At 37.5% G+C, this 24,147-nt stretch overlaps 4 protein-coding genes across 4 annotated transcripts; all 4 read right to left on the reverse strand.

Annotated features, from left to right (window-relative positions):
• On the reverse strand, positions 1-426 carry LOC130231571 (histone H3). Its single transcript, XM_056460920.1, has one exon. It carries the CDS (start codon positions 409-411, stop codon positions 1-3), a length of 411 nt encoding a protein of 136 aa, XP_056316895.1. The 5' UTR covers positions 412-426.
• Positions 427-1,784: 1,358 nt separating this feature from the next.
• LOC130231595 (histone H1) lies at positions 1,785-2,686 on the reverse strand (the record flags this gene model as incomplete). Its single annotated transcript, XM_056460942.1, is given in 1 exon segment — positions 1,785-2,686. A coding segment is annotated over 1 exon segment (798 nt), but the record flags the coding sequence as incomplete, so codon positions are not given.
• Positions 2,687-13,842: 11,156 nt separating this feature from the next.
• Positions 13,843-14,582, reverse strand: zgc:154164 (uncharacterized protein LOC767782 homolog). The gene has a single exon (XM_056460938.1). The coding sequence runs from the start codon at positions 14,568-14,570 to the stop codon at positions 14,259-14,261; it is 312 nt and encodes a 103-aa protein (XP_056316913.1). The 5' UTR covers positions 14,571-14,582; the 3' UTR covers positions 13,843-14,258.
• An 8,044-nt stretch (positions 14,583-22,626) lies between these two features.
• LOC130231585 (histone H2B 1/2-like) lies at positions 22,627-23,015 on the reverse strand. Its single transcript, XM_056460933.1, has one exon. It carries the CDS (start codon positions 23,013-23,015, stop codon positions 22,641-22,643), a length of 375 nt encoding a protein of 124 aa, XP_056316908.1. The 3' UTR covers positions 22,627-22,640.
• Positions 23,016-24,147: the final 1,132 nt, after the last annotated feature.

Below are 24,147 nucleotides of genomic sequence, written 5' to 3' on the forward strand. Positions count from 1 at the left end.
TTAAGCGCGCTCTCCGCGGATGCGGCGGGCCAGCTGGATGTCTTTGGGCATGATAGTAACTCTCTTGGCGTGGATGGCGCACAGGTTTGTGTCCTCAAACAGACCCACCAGATAAGCCTCGCTGGCCTCCTGCAGGGCCATGACGGCAGAGCTCTGGAAACGCAGATCAGTCTTGAAATCTTGAGCGATTTCTCTCACCAGACGCTGGAAGGGCAGTTTGCGGATCAGCAGCTCAGTGGACTTCTGATAACGGCGGATCTCTCTCAGAGCCACGGTACCAGGCCTGTAGCGGTGAGGCTTCTTGACGCCACCGGTGGCCGGCGCGCTTTTACGGGCAGCTTTAGTAGCGAGCTGCTTCCTTGGAGCTTTGCCTCCAGTTGATTTACGAGCGGTCTGCTTGGTTCTTGCCATTGCAACGTAATACGACTCACCTCTACGATCAAGTGACTTCACTGTAAACCTAGTCACGTATTTAAAGCAGAGCTGCCACGAGCTCATTGGACGGCAGGGAATTCAAATTATTTGATTGGTTATTGTTTGCTTTCCCTTTATGACAGATGACCAATGGCTGTACGCCGTCGCGTTTTGAAACAGGGAATCGGTTTAAACAAAAGTTCCCGCCTAAATGTGCATTATTTTTCTAAAGATGGATGGAAAGCGCGATCATGGCCCACACTACTAACCAGCAGGTGGCGGTAATGCACCTAGAAGTTGTGTGCCAACCGCCAAAAAAAGTTCATGAGAAGAAGAACGTGCATTATTTCTGCCTCTTTGTATGAATAAAAGGGAAGATTATCAAAAACGTCCTAAATATTTGCTCTATATTATAAGTTTTCCATTTATTCCTTTACATAAAGATTATATAAAGTTAGGTTTTTAATTCAGATTATCTACAGTGTGACTGAATTAAAATTAATCACTTTAAATTACATTATTTCAAACTTTAATCAGCTTTTTTTCAACATATAATTTTGTGATCTCTTACACTCATTCAAACTAAAGCAGTTTGGTCAACCTGTGGCTGTTGTAAACGTGCTATATGCAGTGAACTCGAGGGACTGGGAAATTTAATATACAAAATTAACATAAAAAAAAGTAGAAACTTGTTTTGTTTAACAGGTATGATATGACACATATCATAAATGAATTTGTACAAAACCTAAATTGGGATTCCCAATGCATCTTATGAAGATACCAGAACAACCTAATAGAAGTAAATATCCCTTTGAGGAAATTGGTGGCTGTAATCATTGGTTTTCAAACTATGGTTTTTCTACTATGGAAATCCTTGGTTACAGTGTGTCTAACATTCTTCAGAAATTCTTACTTTTGTTTTCAACAGAATAAAGAAACTCATAAAGGAAAGAAATCAGTCGATGTTGAGTCAATGATTAAAACATTTTCATTTTGGGGTAACTATCCCTTTAGAAACGTAATAAAGTACTTACACGATCAAAGGTTTCTTGAGAGTAACAAATAATGATGAAATGACTCGTTATTTGAAACAAAAGTTGATGTAACTGAGTCGACTTAGTTTGAAGCAGTATAGTTACAGTCTATGATCAAAAAATGATTTCTGCTGTTCAAAATAATATTTAAAACGAACTGAATCACAATTCTGAAGTATTTTAGGGGCAAATTGTAATGTTCAGTCCACTTAAATTTGTAAAAACAGTTAACTCAATCAATTTGGTTTGGGACAACATGAAGAAATTGTGTGGAGCCCAGCATTATATATATATATTTTATTTTATTTTTTTTTCTTAAACAGAAATATAGAGGATTAAAAAATAAACAGTAACCACCGAAATAAAGCTCTTTCGTTTGAACCAGTTGGTGGCTCTTAGAAGAGCCGTTTAGTTTTTGGATGAATCGAGCTTAGTGTCGATTACTTCTTCTTGGGAGCCGCCTTTTTAGGCTTCGCCGCCTTGGGTTTAGCCGTTTTGGGCTTGACTGCCTTCACCTTCTTGGGGCTCTTGGCTGCTTTCTTGGCAGCTGCTGGTTTCTTTGCCTTGGGGCTCTTGGTCGCCTTCTTGGCAGCCGCTGGCTTCTTGGCTTTCTTGGGGCTCTTTGTCGCCTTCTTCACCGATGTGGCCGCCGGTTTCTTCACCTTCTTAGGAGATTTCTTAGCGGCGGGTTTCTTGGCAGCGGGCTTCTTGGCTTTCGCGGCCGTTTTCTTGGCTGCCTTCTTGGGCTCGGCTTGCTTCTTGTTGAGCTTGAATGAACCGGAGGCGCCTGTGCCTTTGGTCTGGGCCAGAGTGCCGTTGGTCACCAATGCCTTGACGGCGATCTTGACGCGGGAGTTGTTTTTCTCCACATCATATCCGCCGGCAGAGAGAGCCTTCTTCAGGGCTGCGAGAGACACGCCGTTCCTCTCCTTGGATGCGGTCACAGTCTTGACGATGAGGTCGCGGACATTGGGGCCCGCTTTCTTGGGCTTGGACGCCGCTTTCTTCTTGGGAGCTTTCGCTGGAGATGCAGCGGGAGCTGGAGCAGTTTCAGCCATTTCTCTAAGCAGGAACCTTCACCTACAACTAACAGTGAATAATGAAGCTCTGCCGAGCGGCGCTGTGAACTTAACTGTAACATGAGAACCGTGTAGACTCAATCGCCGCTCCTCAGAAAATTGCATGGACACAAAACTTGTGCTTTCTCCGTTTAAACACAAAGCAAAACAAGTGCAATGAAATATTTTTCAGCAGACTAGAAAGACCTTATTGATAAGAAGAGGGTCAAGGCTTTATTGTGGAATTCAAAAAAGAGATGCCCTGAATTTTGTTTTAGATTTATGGAGTCATTTATCCTCTGTTCTTTTAATGAAGTTGTTTTTCTATGCATTTACGGCCTGTGAAAAAAGAAAACAGGATGTACAGCAAGAGTTATTAATGTTTTTTTTAACATAAGACCATTTCATCTCTTATATTTCGTTTGTTTCTTTGTTTAGACTTTATTTTCAATGTCAATGTAAATTTTATTTATATAGCACTATTAAACACAACCAAAGGTTGACCAATGTGCTGCACAATACAAATCACCAAGAGAAAGATATACAATTATAGCTAAAGCAAACAATTCTCACTGATAATTATTATAGCTAAATTATAGCTTATTTATTAATCCAAAGTGGAAATTCACGTCACAACAGAGCTCATCATAAAATAAGGTAAATAAAATATAATAAATTATATATAAGACAATAATAACAATATAATACATCCATACTGAACAGCATAATTTCAAGTAAAGAGAGACACTAGTCCATATCTAAAGTATCAATGCAATTATAATTCTACATTGCCTAATTCATCAATTGCCTTGAAGCAAATGCATGTTTTACAAAGTATGTTAAAGAAGTTTCAGTACTTTAAAACACTGCACCTGTGTGTAGCATATTAAACCTACTGTAGGGATGGTATACAGTTTAACCCAAAGAATGACCAATCTGTCAGATGAAGAAGAGCCATAGTCAGAGTTTCAAATAAATAAATAAAGATTACTGAAGATAGTTTGCAGTTTCATCAGCAGAAGCCAGCTTCAACACTCGCAATGAGTTCCTAGGCTGCTCTGCTTACAGTCACCAATCAATAACAATTATACTCTCACATAACGTCATTAACTGCGTCATACATATAGGTGTTCTAACCTGATTGGTTAAAACACAGATAGACTAGGAAAAATTTCACATGTGGAAACATTTTAGACAGTATTAACTTACAGAAATAACAATAGAAATAACAATAGAAACAATTGCTTCCAGTCCTCAGCCTTCAGTTTCACTCAAGGTCTCCGTGACCTCTGACCCAGTTTGGTGGCACCTGAAAAAGTTACACAGAGACAGGCAAATGCACTGAACATTCTTACATGGTGCAGTGTGTTAACCTCCTCATTAGCTTAAATGCTTTCAAAGTTAAATACTCATCTAAATAATCAAACAATCATATTTAATAAAAAGTAATGAGGAACAGGATGATGAAAAAGGATAAACGTTGATCCATGATGAGACGCATTGAAAGGCAGAAATCCGAATCCTTCACTACGTTATGCAAAATCGGTATAGAACAAAGCAATCATCCGAATTTTATTATATTGGTTGCCAGGGATGGCCAGTGTTTATGATACATGTACTTCAAATACAAAATAGTATTTTGTCATTTGTATTTGATAGGGTTTATGAAAAGGGGTTAATGTTTTGTATCAAAAACCTTTTGTGTCTTGTATTTTTGTATTTTTAAAATACTGTAAAATACTTTGTAAGAAGTGTACATGACATCCTAAAAATGTAGCCTCTGATTAATGCTTTCTGTTATAGGCTTGAGATCAAAACAGAAAATTGATTAAGGTAGTCAGTGCTTGGAGTATGATGGAAATTATGCACACAAAAAGAAAATAACAGACAAACGGCAACAAAAGTCAACAATTATCGAAAATATTATACTGCACAATGCTAAGACCAGTAATATGTAATGTCAGTGTACAATTTGGCATTAGCATCTTTGCTTAGGACATGAGATGAAATAATCTCAGTCCTTAAGAACAGGAATATGGAGCCTTTAGCACATAATCATTCTCAGTCTCAGTGCTGCAGGTGGAAATGCAGAGGAACTGTAGAAGTATAAAACACCTAAAGACTGTACTGTTGTTCATTAAGGGGGTAAACTAAGACACTTCCAATCAGACCCATTGCTGGCCAAAAGGGTGCCCTAATGCGAGATTTTACTGTGGTGCCCCCACAGAGGAACAAAAACACACCAACATATGTATTTATTTTATTTTTATTTATTTATTTATTTATTTATTTATTTATTTATTTATTTATTTATTTATTTATTTATTTATTTATTTATATACATAAATATGCATTTAAACACTGAAAATTATACTTAAACATTCAAATATTTACATTACAAAATAATAGTTTACATCAAAAAACACTGACATGTCTTCTGCAGAAGCATTCACAATAGTTAAGGAATAATGCCCTCTCTGTACCTGTAGAGATGAATGGTCCTCAGGGCTGCATCCTGTGTCTGTACCTGTACAGCAGCTGGTGCCTCTGGAGCAGTGCTGGTCATGCCACCTCATCTTTTGTGACAATTTTCAGCATTGAACCTCCATGTACTGTTGCATATAAAGGTTGTAAAATAAAAAGGTTTTTCTTTAATTTGATGTATTTAACATATATGGTCTCAAATGTGGTCTGCCACCCTGTGGGGGGTTGTTGTTGCTTTTGTTTTCTCTCTCTCTCTCTCTAGCTCTCTCTCTTTCTACCTTGTTTCACTTGTTGGCAGTATGTGGCTGGGGCATGCGGCAGAAGAGAATAAAGAGAGACTGTGCCAAACATTAGTTGGTGAAGGCTGCCCTCATTTGGTTCTCCTGTCCCAGACTAACTTTTGTGCAAAATAATATTGAGATACTTGTTGTAATGTTAAAAATCCTATTGTTAGTGAACGATATTGTGAAAATTTGACTTTAAATTCCCTTTGTAATTTCTACTTTATATTTTTGGTTTTGTTTCAACGTTTTGGAGAAGTATGGAGGTGGATGATACTTTTTTTTTAATTTTTTTGATACATTTATATTTTCCCCTGTTTCTGGTAGAGAGGGAGCAAGGTAAGATCTTAGATTTTTCTTTTTAATTTTATTTTGAGAGTTTAGAAAGTAGCTTCCTCAATCAGTTAGATCTTTTGTTTGTTGTTTTGGCATTATGCCCTCCTCAGTATTTTTGACTATTGGTCATTTATTATTTATTAATCTGTAAATAAATGAAATTGTTTTTTTTGACATTGGATTTGGTGTTATTGTTGGATTTCTGGGACAGGAGAAGGGTGATGATTGTTGGCTGCCTTGCTATTTAGTTTTTTATTGTTTAGTTATATTTTCTATTATCAAAATTGACCTCTAATTGATCATTTTAATTTGGCTAAACTCAATTCGTTAATCTTATTTTTCCCCTTTATGTTAAATTGTTGCGTGTTTCCCTGGCTCTAGATAGGGGAGGCATGTAACAGCACAATATAGAAGAAACTGGTCATTTTAAAGAAAAACTCATGACATACCATTAAAACAATGGGCTAGTCAAACACTCTTTTTAATGTGTGACAAACACTGACCCTTGCTGTCAGTATAAATCAAAGACATATGTATTACAGTTTTTCTTAGTGTGTAGAGCTGTGCACAACTGTAAACAATATTGCAGTACATATTGGAACTGAACCTACAACACACACAGGTCTGTAAATCATTCATGAAATTGATCATTTTAGAAGACATTTTCGGGAAAAAAAAAAAAAAAGATTTAAAGATTTTTATAAAATAAGCTTGACAGATTTTGACAACTAGTTCAACATTTTTGTAATGACTCTGTCACGGTTGTAGGTGTGTGCGCACTTCTGAGTGTCTGTTGGTCACATGGTTTTGTTTTGGTGTTCCACGTGTGTCTGTCACGTGCTATGTGAAGTCCGGCTGTCCTGATTAGCCTGGCAGCTGCGACTCGTTAATTCGGCTATATTTGGACAGCACGTCTCGTCTCGTGTCAGTTCGTTGTTATTTTTGATTTGCTCTCTGTCTGTGGTCAGGGCTGCTTTGGAGAACCGTATGACACCCAGAGCTACTCAGTCTGGTTTTCCTCGATCCCTGTTTTAGCGGCATACTTGATCTTTGTTTGTTTTTTTCCGTTTTATTTTGGACTTGTTCTCATGCTATATTGACAGTGTCAAAGTATTATTACTTGCGTATTGGATCCTTCTAGTACTCGTTCACGCGTTACAGACTCGAGTAACAAAATGACTATTGATTTTATATGGAATGACTATTCAGCGTTCACAAGTTTAGTTCATTTTGACTGACATGACAAAAGCAAATGATAATGTTATAAACAGCAGAGAGTTGTATGAACGCAATTGATGAATGTCCAAAAACATCTGCAACGTGTTGGAAGGAATGAGAAACTGCTACTATGATGTGCACAAATGACTAATAGTTTAGAGAAATGCATTAACTGTTGTGCAAATGTAAATAATGTTGTGAGAAATGCACCAAAGCCACTGAGAAAAACTGTAAAATTAGTGTATTTTTAAACAAAAACTTTAAAATTCAGAAAAAAAATAACTAATGAATTCATGCAATAAAAATGGTTTGTGGCCTGTGGTTTACAGTAATTTGACTCATTTTATATTATTGATCTTTCAAAAATCACAGAATATTAGTCAGTTTTATTTCATATAGTAATGTACAAAAATTAGAAACTAGCCTATTGAAACACACCAATCCACTGATATAAAGACTAGCAAGACTTTACTGTCATTGCAGTGATGCAAGCACTAACAACAGCGGCAATAAGAAATGTGTAGAAATAGGCTAAATAATATACAAAGATAACTGCAAAGAATTATATAATATAATTATATAATAATTATATAATACATTGTGTGTCAAAAATACATTGTGTAATAATTGTGCAGTGCATGTGCGTAACTGGTGTACAACCAGAATTGTAAAGTATTGCACAAGTTAATAAAAATATTTGAGTTTGTGTATTTATCAGCAACATGTGGAAGAGGGGCAAATGCCAAAAGTCATAGAACATGTCCTGTCATAGTTTAAGCACAATGCAGAGCAGCAAAGCTAGAAACTGAATGTGAACAACAACAAATAAGGCAGATTTGTGCCGTTGTGTTGAAGTTTAAACGTTAGCCTCACTAAAGCCTGGTTTATACTTCTGCGCCCTGTTTCTGTTGCTATGCAATACACTTCCGAAATGCTAGCTGGCAGTAGGTGTCTATGTTTCTCTGTGTCGAGTTCCTTCGCTGGTGTTTTGTTTTTTTCTGAACACTTCCTTAAAGTAGCTCAAATTTACTCATTTTGAGGCGGGAACTGGCGGACGTGCAACAACTTTAAAGAGCCCATATTATGGGTTTTTGAAAATGTCCTTCCATGTAGTGTGTAACACAGCTCTAAGTGAAGTGAAATATCCAGCTAAGGCTTAAATCTGTAAGTGTACAGTGTTTAAAACTATTGATTCATCTATAAAAGAGTCGACTCATAGTGCTTCAAACGAGTCGTCTTGATAACGAGTCATTAGGTGTTTCGCGATGACGCAGCCACGAAACACAAGCCTCGCCAGTAGTTACGCGCGCAAACCAGGGAGATTTGAAACCTGCGGCCCCGCCCACTAACACAGAAAAAACACTAGACACACACACACAGACGCCGCCGGTCGAATGAAGTCACGCTGTGCTCAGATGGATAATATTGACAGTCTCTACCCAAAGATGAGTTGTGAACTGTGAAGAGTCAGTGGTTGAGGTTTATTCACTAGTGTAAGTAAGTGCGATTAAAATTGTTGCCTCGTTTAACTTGCAAATTATGTATTTATTGTGTTTTGTTACTTGTTAACCTGGTACAGTACACGCGGTTACTCTTTAGTAGAGAGAGAGAGAGAAAAAGAACAGGTCGAGTTTGTGACGACAAAGGGGCTAGGAGACAGGAGACTCGCGTCGCTTTCCCTAGTTCTTCTGAGGAGCGTTGTGTGTGTGTGTGTGTGTGTGTGAGAGAGAGAGAGAGAGAGAGAGACTCGCGTCGCTTTCCCTAGTTTTTCTGAGGAGCGTTGTGTGTGTGTGTGTGTGTGTGTGTGTGAGAGAGAGAGAGACTCGCGTCGCTTTCCCTAGTTCTTCTGAGGAGCGTTGTGTGTGTGTGTGAGAGAGAGAGAGGGAGAGGCTAGGAGAACTCGCGTCAATCTCCCCAGTTCTTCTGAGGAGGGTTGTGTGTGTGTGTGAAAAAAGCCTTACACTGAAGCGTGTGTGCACTGTGACTACTTTTATATAGTTGATTACCAGCTGGGCAATTCACTCTGTCTCGTGCTGAAGCCTGTCACTGTCGACCAATCGCAGCAGGCTGTCATCGGTCCAATCAGCGCAGATTAGCTTCGCGCTGAGGAGGGGGTTGGGAACAAATGAATCGCTGAACGATTCATATGGGAGTTGTTGGGATAATTAGGTAAAAATAAATGCAGATTATAAGACCATAAAAGTGTTTTATGACCTTGCATGCATATTAGACTGTTGTTGGAGACCCTTATAACCTAAATATGACCCTATTTCATGTATAATATGGGCTCTTTAATAAACGTGTGAACCTATACTGGTTCGGTTACAATTATCATGCCATCGATTCGGTTCAACTCTATTTCGGTGCATCAACGATGATTTCCATACACGGTGTTGTATTTTGGGGGTGGCTATAACAAGCTGTCTGTATAAACACACACACACATGGACACACAGCATCGCACTGTCTCTCATTCACACACATACACAAACATAGACAGCACCAAACACACACACGCACGCACACGCGCGCGCACACACACGCCACGCGGGCTTGCTTGCTCGCTCGCTCAAGAGTGATATTGTGAGACCGGCCACTCCTGTTAAAATTACACTAGAGTAACCCCACTTTAATGCGAAACATGCAATGGATGGAAACACAATGATGAGAGGATATTCCAACTCATTTATAAAAAGTTATACTAAAATAATAAATAAAATAAAAAAGTTTATGAATACCTCTTCATGTACAGGAGGTGAATGAGTTGGCAGAAGAGCTGACTTAAACTTGCTCAGAGAAATGCTGTTGCTGTCAAACACTGCTCACTTCGCCGAGTCAGTTTAATGGTGAAGGGATTGATCGAAAAGGCCTATTGATAGAAGGTTCTGGAAAAAAATGTCATGCTCCCTTGTAAAAGTATTGTGTAATATTTTCAAAACACAAAATGCAGTATTTTACTTTAATTGTTGTGGCTGCTGTATTTTGTAGTATAGAACAAATAAACACAAGAGAAGAATATAACCACTTGGATGAGTTTGTCGCGTCAGACTGGTTACTTAAAGGAGTTATCCTCTACGATATCATATTTTAAACTTTAGTTGATGTGTAATGTAGCTGTGTGAACATCAACAGCATCTCTGAATGTAAAATGCTCAAAGTTCAATGCAGAGGGGGACAGGCTTTTACAGAGTTAGCTTAGCAAAGCCTACAATGAACTACAAAAAAATACATCCGGGCCTGTGAGATCACAAAGGTATTTTTACCGCGCACACACACTGCGCAGCTAAGGGGCGTGGCCAGAGGCGCTGTAACGTTACACCAGAGAAAGCTAAAATGCCGTCCAAACGCTGCTATTTCCACAGAGATTGTTCTGTTTCTGTATTTGGGCTTCCAAAGGACACGACACAAATACAGAAGTGCTTACAGTTCAATATTAATTATGTTCCAGAGAATAAATACATAGCAAGCTTGATTTGACAAGACACAGCTTCCAGAATCTCTCCCAGTTCAGTGCTGGATACAGTTAAACTGACATACTGATAAACTTCTTGTGACCGGTTATTGTGAGTTTTTTTCCATTTTATACGGTTCCTTTTACAGCATTGACGTTGTAATGCAATTAAAATACATTCAGTTAAATAAACTTTGGCATTCATTCAGTTGCTCAAGCATGAAACGAGACGTTTACTCGCATGCGCCTGTCAGAATCGGCAGCGTAGTGCAGAAGCTCCATTAAATTTACTGGGGTAAAATAAATGTTCATATTATAAAGACATGGCGGGGAAAAATGTAATTTAATGCAGTGCTTATTGTACAATCTGAGATCCACTTTATATCAGATATCACTCAGCCAGTGGAGATTGCTGATTTTTAAAGAAAAACAGACCTTAAATGCTCTGATTTTGCAATTGCAAACAGTTCACTGGAAGTGCTTAACACGGGTTACTGACAAATTAAAAGTCCTATTATGCTTCGGCATATACCCTACTTTATAAAGCAGGCATGAGATTGACAGACTGTTTACACAAAAAGCTTGTGCTTGTACGTGCGTGACGTGGAACCGATCCGCGAATCACAGCACATTATGACACATGACCAATCAGAGTCACTTAAAGGCGGGCCTTTTAGAGGAACTAGGAAATATGACAGTGGTTTTCATGTTAGCTGAGTACAAACTGGAGAAAAGTTTGGCTTTTGCCACACAAATATCTTATTGTGAACAAAGTCAGAGAAGTGTCTTTTAAATTAATTCACAGATTCTACCCAGTGAGTAGCTATTTAAAAAGATTTAAATTGAATATTAACACAATGTGCACTCTCTGTAATTCAAAAGAAGAAACAACTGTACATTTTATTTTGGTATTGTTCCTACACAAAAACTTTTTGGGGTAACTTTTGCAAATTTGTAATTGAGTTTATATATTCCAATTTTTCTTTGCTTTGGGAAAATGTATTATTTGGTTTTATTGATACAGACAATAGTACAGAAAAAATGTTCTACTTCATAAATCTTTTACTTTTACTTGCTAAATATCATATCCATAAATGCAAATTCTCCAATAATAAACCGCTTTTTAAGGTATTCATAAAAGAGCTGAAACAATACTTTGAAACACTTTCCGGTTCAGGAAACACTAAGGCTAGGAAAACATTATCTTGTCATGCCCTGTTTAAAATTCCCCTGTAAAAAGCGGTACTTCGTTTTGATTTACTAACACTCTTAATATTGCATTTTTATTTTAAGCTTTACGTTATATGTATCTCTTATTCAATGTATTGTATTTTTTCCCCTTCTTTACTGTTTTATCCCCCTGGCATCTTTTATGTTCCTTATATAGTTTCTAATGTGTCATTATGCTGTAATAATTTACTGTTTAATAAAAAAAAAAATGTTAGCTGAGTAGCTGTATATAATCAAAGTGAGATTTATGAAAAAATAACGCGATTTCCTTGAAGTGAAACATGAGCACACATTGCTTTGCATCTTATTAACACAACCAAGCCTTAAAATCACATTCTGGACCACCCCTTTAAAAGGATCATATTACAAGCTTGGATAATGGAGTGCCATTATAAACAATAAGCATAATCACAACAATAACTTAAATACATTATCGTTCTCAGAAAATACTAACGTTTAGTTAAATTTCTATATTTATTTACCAATATTCTCAAGAAAAAAAAGTTTATTTGACATTAAACAGACTGAATGGAGTTTGCTTGTGTCTTTTGCTTGTGTCTCTTGTGTAATGGCACTAGGAGCCACTAGGGTGCGATAGCCGGATATATTCCAGAGAGCAAGAGAGTTGTGTTTGGCATGGAACAAGTATTGAACATGCTACTAATGCTACTAATCCACTCTGGTTTGGGTATTTTGAGAACAATATTGCTGCTGCTGCTGAAATGTGAGTACTAACTGAGTCTTTATTAAGTTTATTAATGTATTTCCAATATTTAGTAGTGATTTAGCCTATGTTTATTTTTTTTGTGTAGGCTGTTTTCCTGATGTTTCTGTTAATGGTGATTGTGTGATTCAAACTTTCATTGGACTTCTCTGTGAACTTTGATGGGTTTTCATTGAACATTATAGATGATCATCAGTAGTTTTTTCTGGAAAGCGAGAGATGTTAACGAGTGAATTATCACATTCTTCTGAGACTTGGATTAATACGGTCAGTGACTAATTTACTATGTCTCTCTATCGTATTCCAAGGGAGAGGATATTAGACTTAAACAGTCTACTCTTAAGATTATACATCCACCTCACCACTGAAATAATTTAATATTTAATAGACTGCTTGTTCAGAGACTGCTTAATTTGTATATATTGTTTTTTATTTTTGTGGTTTAAACTTAAACGTGCAAAAATTATTAGAAAAGAGAAAATAATCAGTCTGATTCAGTTTAATTTCAGTATTATTGAATTTCTGTGAACTCCCTCTAAGTAACATCATAGAGGAGGTGTTACAACTATAAGAACTGGTTTTAACTAAGCGTAGTTCTGCCGAATTAATAAAACTTATCAGTATGCTGGTGAAAATTTACATTGCTAGTCAAAGCATTCATCTGTAATCTTATAGCCAAAACTGAAATTACGGCAGCTTTAATAGCTTAAAATATAGAAGAGCATTGCTAATATGTGATTGCATTGCAATATAGAGCAACTGAGTGTTAAGATAAATCAAAAATTACTCACAGAATACTTGAAAATGAAATTTAATGCTAATATTATTCTATGGTTACAAGTAAATTAGTTACAAAATAACTATAAAATAAAACATGAAATGATAAAAACATTAAATGAACCCAGCTTAAATGTCACTAAATTTACCTAAGAGAGAAAAACAAAGAACCAAGAGTATCACAGACAAAGAACAGAGACAAAAAAACAGAGTACCTATGGCTGCTGCTAAATTTATGAATACGGTGATTTTCCCTCACCTATCATACTGTGCTACAGGTTGGGGCCACATGAATATTACAACATTAAACCCCTGTATACTATTTATTAACAAAAAATGATAATTTTTGCTATGAAACCAAGGAGCTCACATTATTGTAACTGTCACATGTTAGCATTTTATGTTTGTAAAATAATTTTTTTTATTTTATGCTGATGTGTGTTGAATGTATAAGATATTTAATGATCTTGCACCACCACCTCTCAAACAATGTGCTGTGCATTGTCCCTGTATACATGAAAAAAAAATGTAAAAATAAATAAAATAATAATAAGTAGGCCCCAAATAGAGCATGGGAGCAGTAGAGCAAAGTTTTCAAACTATTTTGTATCTTTGTTGACCATGTGACTAAATACTGATACTAAACTGACCAATATGTGACCACATCGTAAAAACCCAAGGTTCGCACATGTCTTAGTCCTGATCTTATCAGAATCTGTGTGGCCCTTTTTGGAAAGACATGTTTTGTAATAACACATACATGTAATTTACATTCCTACACACCGTTTTAGCGAAGCTCAAGCCATATCAAACGTTACGCTTAAGAACTCTGGAGATTTTTTTTTATCTTTTATATATTGGCACTAAACTAATTGCTACTAAGTGCTTAATTTAATCAAATTATGTCTGTAAACAAATTAACACTCACTCTGACTATTTACAGTGGTTGGTATTCTAAATATACCGGCTGAAAAGAAAACTGGATTAGTTTTACTGTGTATCTTTTACACAAAGCTAGAGACTTTGGATTACCTAAAAAAAAACTGAGATAAGCATCAAACATAAAACAGACTTGTTCACGTTCGGCTTTAACAAATAAATGAAGGAACTGCAGGTTTAGTAATATATTCGGAATTAAAAATAATAACAGGATCTTCTACAGAAACCTCAATATAAAGCAAGTCAAAGGCCTCTTTTCTGACATGGTGGGTGGCTCTTAAAAGAGCCTTTGGTTTAAGGACTGATAGATGTTTAACCGCCGAACCCGTACAGAGTGCGTCCCTGCCGTTTCAGAGCGTACACCACATCCATGGCGGTCACGGTCTTCCTCTTGGCGTGCTCGGTGTATGTAACGGCGTCACGGATCACATTCTCCAGAAACACTTTAAGCACACCGCGAGTCTCCTCGTAGATCAGACCGGAGATACGCTTAACTCCACCGCGGCGTGCGAGACGACGAATGGCGGGTTTGGTGATTCCCTGGATGTTATCACGCAGAACTTTACGGTGACGCTTAGCGCCTCCTTTTCCCAATCCTTTACCGCCTTTGCCTCTTCCAGACATGATGATCAACAGTCAAACTGCAGAATGTACAGTCCAGCGTTATAGCGGAGAAGTTTTACAGTCGCTTAGACGACCTAGTTGAAACACTCAAGGCGGAGCTACAACGTCATAATAGGCGTGTGCATTAGGCCTCGTGGCTTGGATCGTAGTTCGCTTTTTGAATTATACATTCAAACAGACACCAAAAAATCTAAAAAAAAAAAAATAGTAGTATAGAACAGAGGTACTGGCAATGAATCCGTTTCAGAAGACTGTTGTGAGGCGTTTAACGATCATCAGCATTTTAAGTCATTGTAAAAAAATTATGATTTCATTTAAAAAAATGTATGAACGTATTTGTATATATGTATATATATATATATATATATATATATATATATATATATAATCCATACATCTAACACAAACTGCCGCTTATGTGAGGTGTTTGTAATGCAGTGTTTATGGGGGCAGGACAGTACATTTAACATTATTCTCTCTTCTGGCTGCTGTTATCACTCTCACTCATTTTTTCTTCTCGCAATTGTTTTCTTGATAACTGTACTGTAGCTGATAGTGTGGTTAAGTTGAATTAATCACTGTGGTACGTCTGATCAAAACGTGACGAAGATGCTTATTGTCTCACTTGGGTTTATTTCCATTAGTATAAGCAGACATATAGGTGAGGGTGTGTGGGTGTGGTTATTTAGATGCACGCACACAATTAAATAACACCGCTAGAAAAGGAGGACGTTTCTCATGTGCTCCATGCTCTGCAGACTATTACCGACTGACACACGTATGGTAAACTTTCTGGAACATTCTAAACATACTCAGTCTTTCCACAAGGGGGCAGCAACAGTCCACAGTCCTTAAGAAGGGTTAATAAAGAGCCCTTTTCAACAATAACACTATAGTGTAGTTTTTCTTTTATTATTTCAGCAAATAGGATTGTAAAAAAAAAAAAGAAAATAATTATTGTACTCTTCCCTTAACTGCGCTTTAAGTTCACCAATTCTGACAACTGAGAAACCCGGAAATGTGAAAAGGGATGTAGGATAATTTGATAAATAATGCAGTTACAGCATCAGATGTTACTCATTAATTAAATATATAAGATCTGTAGGGTCATCATTTGAAGGATCTCAATTAGATTTTCTGTATAACATAAACATTAACATTATGTGCATATCTATATATTTCAATTAGCAAAAACAAGTATACCCAAGGGCGACATGGTGACTCAGTGGTTAGCACTGACGCCTCACAGCAAAAAGGTTGCAGGTTTGAGTCCCGCCTGGGCCAGTTGGCATTTCTGTGTGAAGTTTTACATTTATCAGGCTTATCAGGGAATATCTAGAAAGTAATACAATGATAACATCAAATTTGTTAAGATGGCTATTTCGACAAAAGAATAATGAAGCATATATGCTCTTCTCCATTTATTTAAAGTCTACATCAGTTCCACACATCCAGCACGTGATCAGAACCGACAGGTTTAACCCAACGGATGAACTATATATATATATATATATATATATATATATATATATATATATATATATATATATATATATATATATATATATATATATATATATATATATATATATATATATGTAACCCAGTAGAATGAAGTTCTACACTTTTAAGTTTTGAAATAATCTTAAGGTTATTTATTTATTATCTATCTATTCGTTTATTCATATTAGTTCTAAAACAGAATTAAATCTAAATGCGTTTTGCATTCATTTGTGAATATACACCTCCTAATGTTGATGTGTAATGATATCTGCGTTTGTCTTTGAGAGCATGATCAGATAGCAAGTTTGATCAACCTTCACTGAAATACAAGGGGTTAACAAGCATGTTAGGTGTTCCTTGATTGGTTTATATGTGTCTAGTCCCGCCCTCCGGTATGGAATGTGAAATGTGATTGGTTGTTGAGGAGAGAGGGATTTGACAGCCGGCAGTTTTGGAAACTGAGAGAGAGACGCGTTGCGGGCTGGAATGATTGAGAAACCGACCCGGAGAGTAAAAACACGACACTTTAAAGAGCCCATATTATGGGTTTTTGAAAATGCCCTTCCATGTAGTGTGTAACACAGCTCTAAGTGAAGTGAAATATCCAGCTAAGGCTTAAATCTGTAAGTGTACAGTGTTTAAAACTATTGATTCATCTATAAAAGAGTCGACTCATAGTGCTTCAAACGAGTCGCCTTGATAACGAGTCATTAGGTGTTTCGCGATGACGCAGCCACGAAACACAAGCCTCGCCAGTAGTAACGCGCGCAAACCAGGGAGATTTGAAACCTGCGGCCCCGCCCACTAACACAGAAAAAACACTAGACACACACACACAGACGCCGCCGGTCCAATGAAGTCACGCTGTGCTCAGATGGATAATATTGACAGTCTCTACCCAAAGATGAGTTGTTAACCTGGTACAGTACACACGGTTACTCTTTATATTCTCTTATCACATGTAAGCCACGTTAAAAACGCGACGCGTGCCGCTTTGTTTACGGATTTAACGTTAAAGGCTTTTGTGAGCTCGCGTTCCACTGCCGTTTGTTGTTGCTATGGCGATCGATCGTAAGCTAGGAGACAGGAGACTCGTGTCACGTTCCCTAGTTCTTCTGAGGAGCGTTGTGTGTGTGTGTGTGTGTGTGTGTGTGTGTGTGTGTGTGTGAGAGAGAGAGAGAGAGAGAGAGAGAGAGACTCGCGTCGCTTTCCCTAGTTCTTCTGAGGAGCGTTGTGTGTGTGTGTGAGAGAGAGACTCGCGTCGCTTTCCCTAGTTTTTCTGAGGAGCGTTGTGTGTGTGTGTGTGTGAGAGAGAGAGAGAGAGAGAGAGAGAGAGACTCGCGTTGCTTTCCCTAGTTCTTCTGAGGAGCGTTGTGTGTGTGTGTGTGTGTGTGTGTGTGTGTGTGTGTGTGAGAGAGAGAGAGAGAGAGAGAGAGAGAGAGAGAGACTCGCGTCGCTTTCCCTAGTTCTTCTGAGGAGCGTTGTGTGTGTGTGAGAGAGAGAGAGGGGGAGAGGGAGAGAGAGAGACTCGCGTCGATCTCCCCAGTTCTTCTGAGGAGGGTTGTGTGTGTGTGTGTGTGTGTGTGTGTGTGTGTGTGTGTGTGTGTGTGTGTGTGTGTGTGCGTGTGTGTGTGTGTGTGTGTGAAAAAAGCCTTACACTATGAAGCGCGTGTGCACTGTGACTACTTTTATATAGTTGATTACCAGCTGGGCATTTCACTCTGTCTCGTGCTGAAGCCTGTCACTGTCGACCAATCGCAGCAGGCTGTCATCGGTCCAATCAGCGCAGATTAGCTTCGCGCTGAGGAGGGGGTTGGGAACAAATGAATCACTGAACGATTCATATGGGAGTCGTTGGGATAATTAGGTAAAAATAAATGCAGATTATAAGACCATCAAAGTGTTTTATGACCTTGCATGCATATTAGACTGTTGTTGGAGACCCTTACAACCTAAATATGACCCTATTTCATGTATAATATGGGCTCTTTAATGTAGATCGCGTGTGAATAACACAGTTCTGATTACTTTGAGTTTGTTTTGTGTTTGTTTTGGAGTTCGCTGTGTGTTTTTATCAGATAAGTTACCAGTGTCAGTTATTAGTCAGTTCAGAGTGAGTAGGCATTTTTTGAATGTCTGTAGCGTTAACTGACAGTACCGCGGATTTAAACATAAATCCGAGGAGAGACAGTTAAACGGAAATTGAGGAGAGAAGAGACTGACAACTTAGGATCGGACGGTGCAGAAAGAGTCTTGGAGGAGCAGATTTGGTGGTGCCTCTGACTACGGGGAGTAGCATTTTGTCAGCTGAAAGTTAAAAGTGAAAGCAAGGATTTAATAGTGACCGCAGTAAATTAGATCGCAGTCCACGAGTGTTGTCATCTGGAGTGTTGTCATCTTGACTGCTGTCATCTGGATCTGAGGTATTTTGTTTAATTTTATTTGTGCTCAGGAGAGTGAAGAGGCCATTTTCATTTTCCCGGCCACAACGTACACTAGCAACGATACAGGCCTGCAACGGGGTGGGGTTTGAATGTGTGTGTGTGTGGGGGGGCCTACTGAGTTTTTCATTTGTTGATGTTTATGCTGTGAGCATAATATACTCCTGCCTGTTTCTACAATACAGTTTTAAACTGTGAATAGTTTATTTAGGTGTACTTCTGTGTGTAATTGAGTGACACAATTGTAGATACTTTCATAAAGAAACCTATTCTGTCACCCTTTAGTCACTTGTTGATTTATAACTTCAATTGGTCGAGTGTGTGAAGGTGGTATTTTTCTATATTTGTTTAATTATTATTCTTCATTGTGAATTCCTTGTGTTGATTTATATTTGGGTCATTTTACTTTCTTTAGGCTGTGCATAAATTCTATATTTTGTATTTTGTTTTACACCTGGGTTCTTTTCCCAATATTTACATTTCTATTCTAATTAAATTTATTATATTTTCTGATTTATCTAAGAGTTTTATTATTCACAGAGTTTATTTCTGGTAATTTATATTCTAATCTGCCTTATTTACACTACATCATTGAAATATATCAGAGGGGCCTAACTTCAACATCTCTGTAGGCGTTTAGTGTATTGAACCAGGAGCGCTATCTTAAACATAATACACCTAGGTGGCGCTACACACACACATATATATATATATATATATATATATATATATATATATATATATATATATATATATATATATATATATATATATATATATATATATATATATATATATATATATATACACACACACATATACATAAAATACAACAGAATTATTGTCAATACTAATGGCTCTGCAGTGGATAAAGGAGAATAAGATTATTGCAGTTATGACTTGGTGACATGCTACCAATCCACTCTGGTTGAGGTATTTTGAGAACAATATTGCTGATGCTCAAATGTCAGTACTGAGTGTTTATTAAGTTTATAAATGTATTTTCAATATTTAGTAGTGATTTGGTTTGTTTATTACTTACGTAGACAGCACCTGTTTTCCTGAATGTTTCTGTTAATGGTGATTGTCTGATTCGTAATTTTATTGGACTACTCTGTGATCTTTAATGGGTTTTCATGGAACATTTCTGACGAGTGAACCATCACAATATTCTAAGGCTTGGATTAATACGGTCAGTGACTCTTTTACTCTTGTCTCTCTGTCATATTACCCAGGGAGAGGATATTAGACATAAAACAGTCTACTCTAAAGGATAAATATCCACCTCACCACTGAAATAATTTAATGTTTAAGAGACTGTTGTTTTGTTTGGTTTTTGTTCAGAAACTACTTAATTATGGTGGCTTGAGGACACTTAAAATGCTGCTTCTTCTTCTTCTTCTGTGAATAATTTTAAAGTGTATCTCCTCCTAAGCCTCTCAAGCTATATTCTTCAAACTTTCGTCTTCAAACTTCTTTCAAAAATCTTCAAACTGGTCTGACTCGGGTTGCTATATCTTTTCTAACTGATTCGAATTTCGGTTTTCACAAAAAACAACCCAGAAAATTCCCAAAAGTCCCATTGACTTAACATTGGGTCAAACTTTGTGAGCTCATAACTCTGCATCAGACTGTCCTACAGACTTGTAACTGGGCTCATTTAACTCAGTCTAGCCAGCAGCCAATCACTGATGACCTTTAAACTTACTAGCCACTCCCTAGCAACCACTTACAACACCCTAGCAACTGTCCCATAGACTGTGACTAGCTATTCTAACACATGCTAATAGTTTTAACATCCTACTGACATGCTAATTTTTGCTAGAAAGATGCTAGCAACACGTTAGTGACATGCTAGTCATGCTAGCACATGCTAATTCATGCTAGAAACAAGCTGATTCATGCTAGAATTATGATAGTAGCAAGCTAGAATCATGCTAACAATATGCTAATTCATGCTAGAAACATGCTAGTAACATGCTAATTCATGCTAGAAACAGAGAAACGTGCTACAATCATGCTAACAACAACATGCCAATTCATCCTAGAAACATGCTAGTAACATGCTAATTCACGCTAGAATCATGTTAGTAACATGCTAATTCATGCTAGAAACATGATAGAATTATGCTAGTAACATGCTAATTCATGCTAGAATTATACTAGTAACAGGCTAATTCATGCTAGTCATGCTAACAATATGTTAATTCATGCTAGAAACATGCTAGTAGCATGCTAATTCATTCTATAATGATGCTAATAACATGCTAATTCATGCTAGTGTAATCCCACCGGTCCTACGCCACCTAACCCGCTCGAGCTGGTATCGAACTGGCGACCTTCCGCATGGGAGCCGGTTGCTCTACCAAGGAGGCGAAAGACCATGGCCTCTAGCATCTGTCACTAGAACTAGAAGCATGCTAATTCATACTAGAATCGTGCTAAAAACATGCAAATTCATGCTAGTAACTAGCTAATTCATGCTAGAATCATGCTAATAACATGCTAATTTATGATAGAACCATGCTAATTCATGCAAGAACACGCTATTAACATGCAAATTCATGCTAGAATCATGCTAATAACATGCAAATTCATGCTAATAACTAGCTAATTCATGCTAGAATCATGCTAATAACATACTAATTTATGCTAGAGTCATGCTAATTCATGCAAGAACACACTATTAACATGCAAATTCATGCTAGAATCATGCTAATAACATGCTAATTTATGATAGAACCATGCTAATTCATGCAAGAACACGCTATTAACATGCAAATTCATGCTAGAATCATGCTAATAACATGCAAATTCATGCTAATAACTAGCTAATTCATGCTAGAATCATGCTAATAACATACTAATTTATGCTAGAGTCATGCTAATTCATGCAAGAACACACTATTAACATGCAAATTCATGCTAGAATCATGCTAATAACATGCTAATTTATGCTAGAACCATGCTGATTCATGCAAGAACACGCTATTAACATGCAAATTCATGCTAGCATCATGCTAAAAACATGCAAATTCATGCTAGTAACTAGCTAATTCATGCTAGAATCATGCTAATAACATAACTAATTTATGCTAGAGTCATGCTAATTCATGCAAGAACACACTATTAACATGCAAATTCATGCTAGAATCATGCTAATAACATGCTAATTTATGCTAGAACCATGCTGATTCATGCAAGAACACGCTATTAACATGCAAATTCATGCTAGCATCATGCTAAAAACATGCAAATTCATGCTAGTAACTAGCTAATTCATGCTAGAATCATGCTAATAACATAACTAATTTATGCTAGAGTCATGCTAATTCATGCAAGAACACACTATTAACATGCAAAGTCATGCTAGAATCATGCTATTAACATGCCAATTCATAATAGAATCATGCTAATAACATGCTAATTCATGCTAACAACATGCTAGAATCATACTAACAACATGCTAATTCATGCTAATTTATGTTAGTAACTGCCTAGCAACCACATAACAACGCCTTAGCAACTGCCTAGCAACACAATAGCAAGCACTCAGAACACCCTATCAACCGCCTACCAAGAAACATGCCAATCTATACTAGAAACAAGCTATCATGTAATTATCTATGCTGAATGTTTTAAACATCATAAAAACTACTTCAGTTATTTACACTTTAAAACCACTTCAAACTTTCAGGCTCGGCTTTCTCAAGCCACCATAAAGTCTGAATTGGTTTCAAGCAAAGCGGTTCTAACTATAGTTTTGCCAAAATCAACCGGTCAGTTTCAGTGTCTTAGTATTCGGGCTTTGGTCACATTCGTGTCACGACATCGTAAAAACCCAAGGGTACACAGACATATCCAGATCTTCTGAGAATCTATTGTATATTCAAGAAAATGTACGTCTTGTAATCATAACAAATGCTACTGCTGGTTATCTAAACGTTACGCATAATTAAGTGAAGCTTTCAAACATAAACCCTGGAGTTAGCACTGTGCACACAGAGCGACGGTCAACATTGAGTTTAACGGTTTTGAACCACCGACCACACAGAACTAGATACTCTCTCGATGTAAACATGGGTGGCTCTTAAAAGAGCCTTTGGGTAGAAGTTGACTCCACGCTTTACTTGGAGCTGGTGTACTTGGTGACGGCCTTTGTGCCCTCAGACACGGCGTGTTTGGCCAGCTCCCCTGGCAGCAGCAGACGCACGGCAGTCTGGATCTCTCTGGATGTGATGGTGGAGCGCTTGTTGTAGTGAGCGAGACGAGACGCCTCACCGGCGATGCGCTCGAAGATGTCGTTGACGAACGAATTCATGATTCCCATCGCTTTAGAGGAGATTCCGGTGTCAGGATGAACCTGCTTCAATACTTTGTACACGTAAATAGCATAGCTTTCCTTCCTGGTCCTCTTGCGCTTCTTTCCCCCTTTACCGGCGGTTTTAGTGACCGCCTTCTTGGAGCCTTTCTTGGGTGCGGGTTTCGCTGGTTCTGGCATCGTTCTTTAGAGAAGAACAGAAATACTGAATGCTTGTGATAATGCTTCTGGCTATTTATTACGCCCTTATGCAAATTTTAGAAGGAATAGCTAGGGTTCTCTGAGTGGAGCAATGAATGTGTGCCGCCGATTTTATTGGTCATAAAGAAGACACGCCTGCAAGCAGATCTATCAACTGTATACTTTGAAACTGTAGACCACACCCCTGAGTCAGTTCCTCATTGATAACTTGCTTTTATTTTCCCGCTCAGAATTAGTTTTTTTTAATTAGTTCATTGAATTATTTTGATGTATTGGAACGATATATCTGATACAAGTAACAACTCGCTACTACCAAGTGTCAAATTATTTATGATGTTTTACAGTAAGTGGTAATCCTAATATGCTGGTGTAACCGGTGTTCGACTCTGCGTTGTGTACAATAATGAAGCAGGTCAGAGCAGACTGGATGGATCAGAAAACAGCACAATAAAATGAGGATTTCGCTTGTAAATTTCCCCTCCTCTCAGCGCGCTCAATGCGGACTGAGCAAACAACAATAAAAACATACCGGATTTAAAACTAGGTAAACAGATCACAAAGGTGTACAAAAAGTAAATAAATAAAATAACAAATGATTACAGTTCCATACATTGTGATATTAATCAATCTTCCCCTTATCTAACTTTATATTAGCAATTAATGTAATTGAGAAACAAATACAAATAAGAACAAATGTACATATAACAATACCTGGATGGATCAGAAAACAGCGCAATAAGATGATCAGATTTCGCTTTTAAATTTACCCACATAACAAATAAACGTCAGTTAGATGATCAGATGAAATCACTGTATTTAGCACACATACACACACACACTCTCTCTCAATCAACTGTGCTCGGTAAAAACGATCAATTTTATCCATCCACACGAAGAAAAATACTTCCTAGTTAATATAAAACACTTTTACAAACAATACCACTGCATAATAAAAGCTTATCAAAACATCTGACAACTTTTGCTGAGAGCTGCATAAACTGCTCACCTCTCCTCATCAGAGCTCAATGCGGCCTGAGGACGCAGCTAGTGTTGCCAGATGTTGCTGACTGATTCCAATCCAAAAACTATCCAAAACCGCCGAAATGCAAAA

This window comes from Danio aesculapii, chromosome 7 (assembly GCF_903798145.1).
Source record: "Danio aesculapii chromosome 7, fDanAes4.1, whole genome shotgun sequence".
NCBI classification, from domain to species: domain Eukaryota; kingdom Metazoa; phylum Chordata; class Actinopteri; order Cypriniformes; family Danionidae; genus Danio; species Danio aesculapii.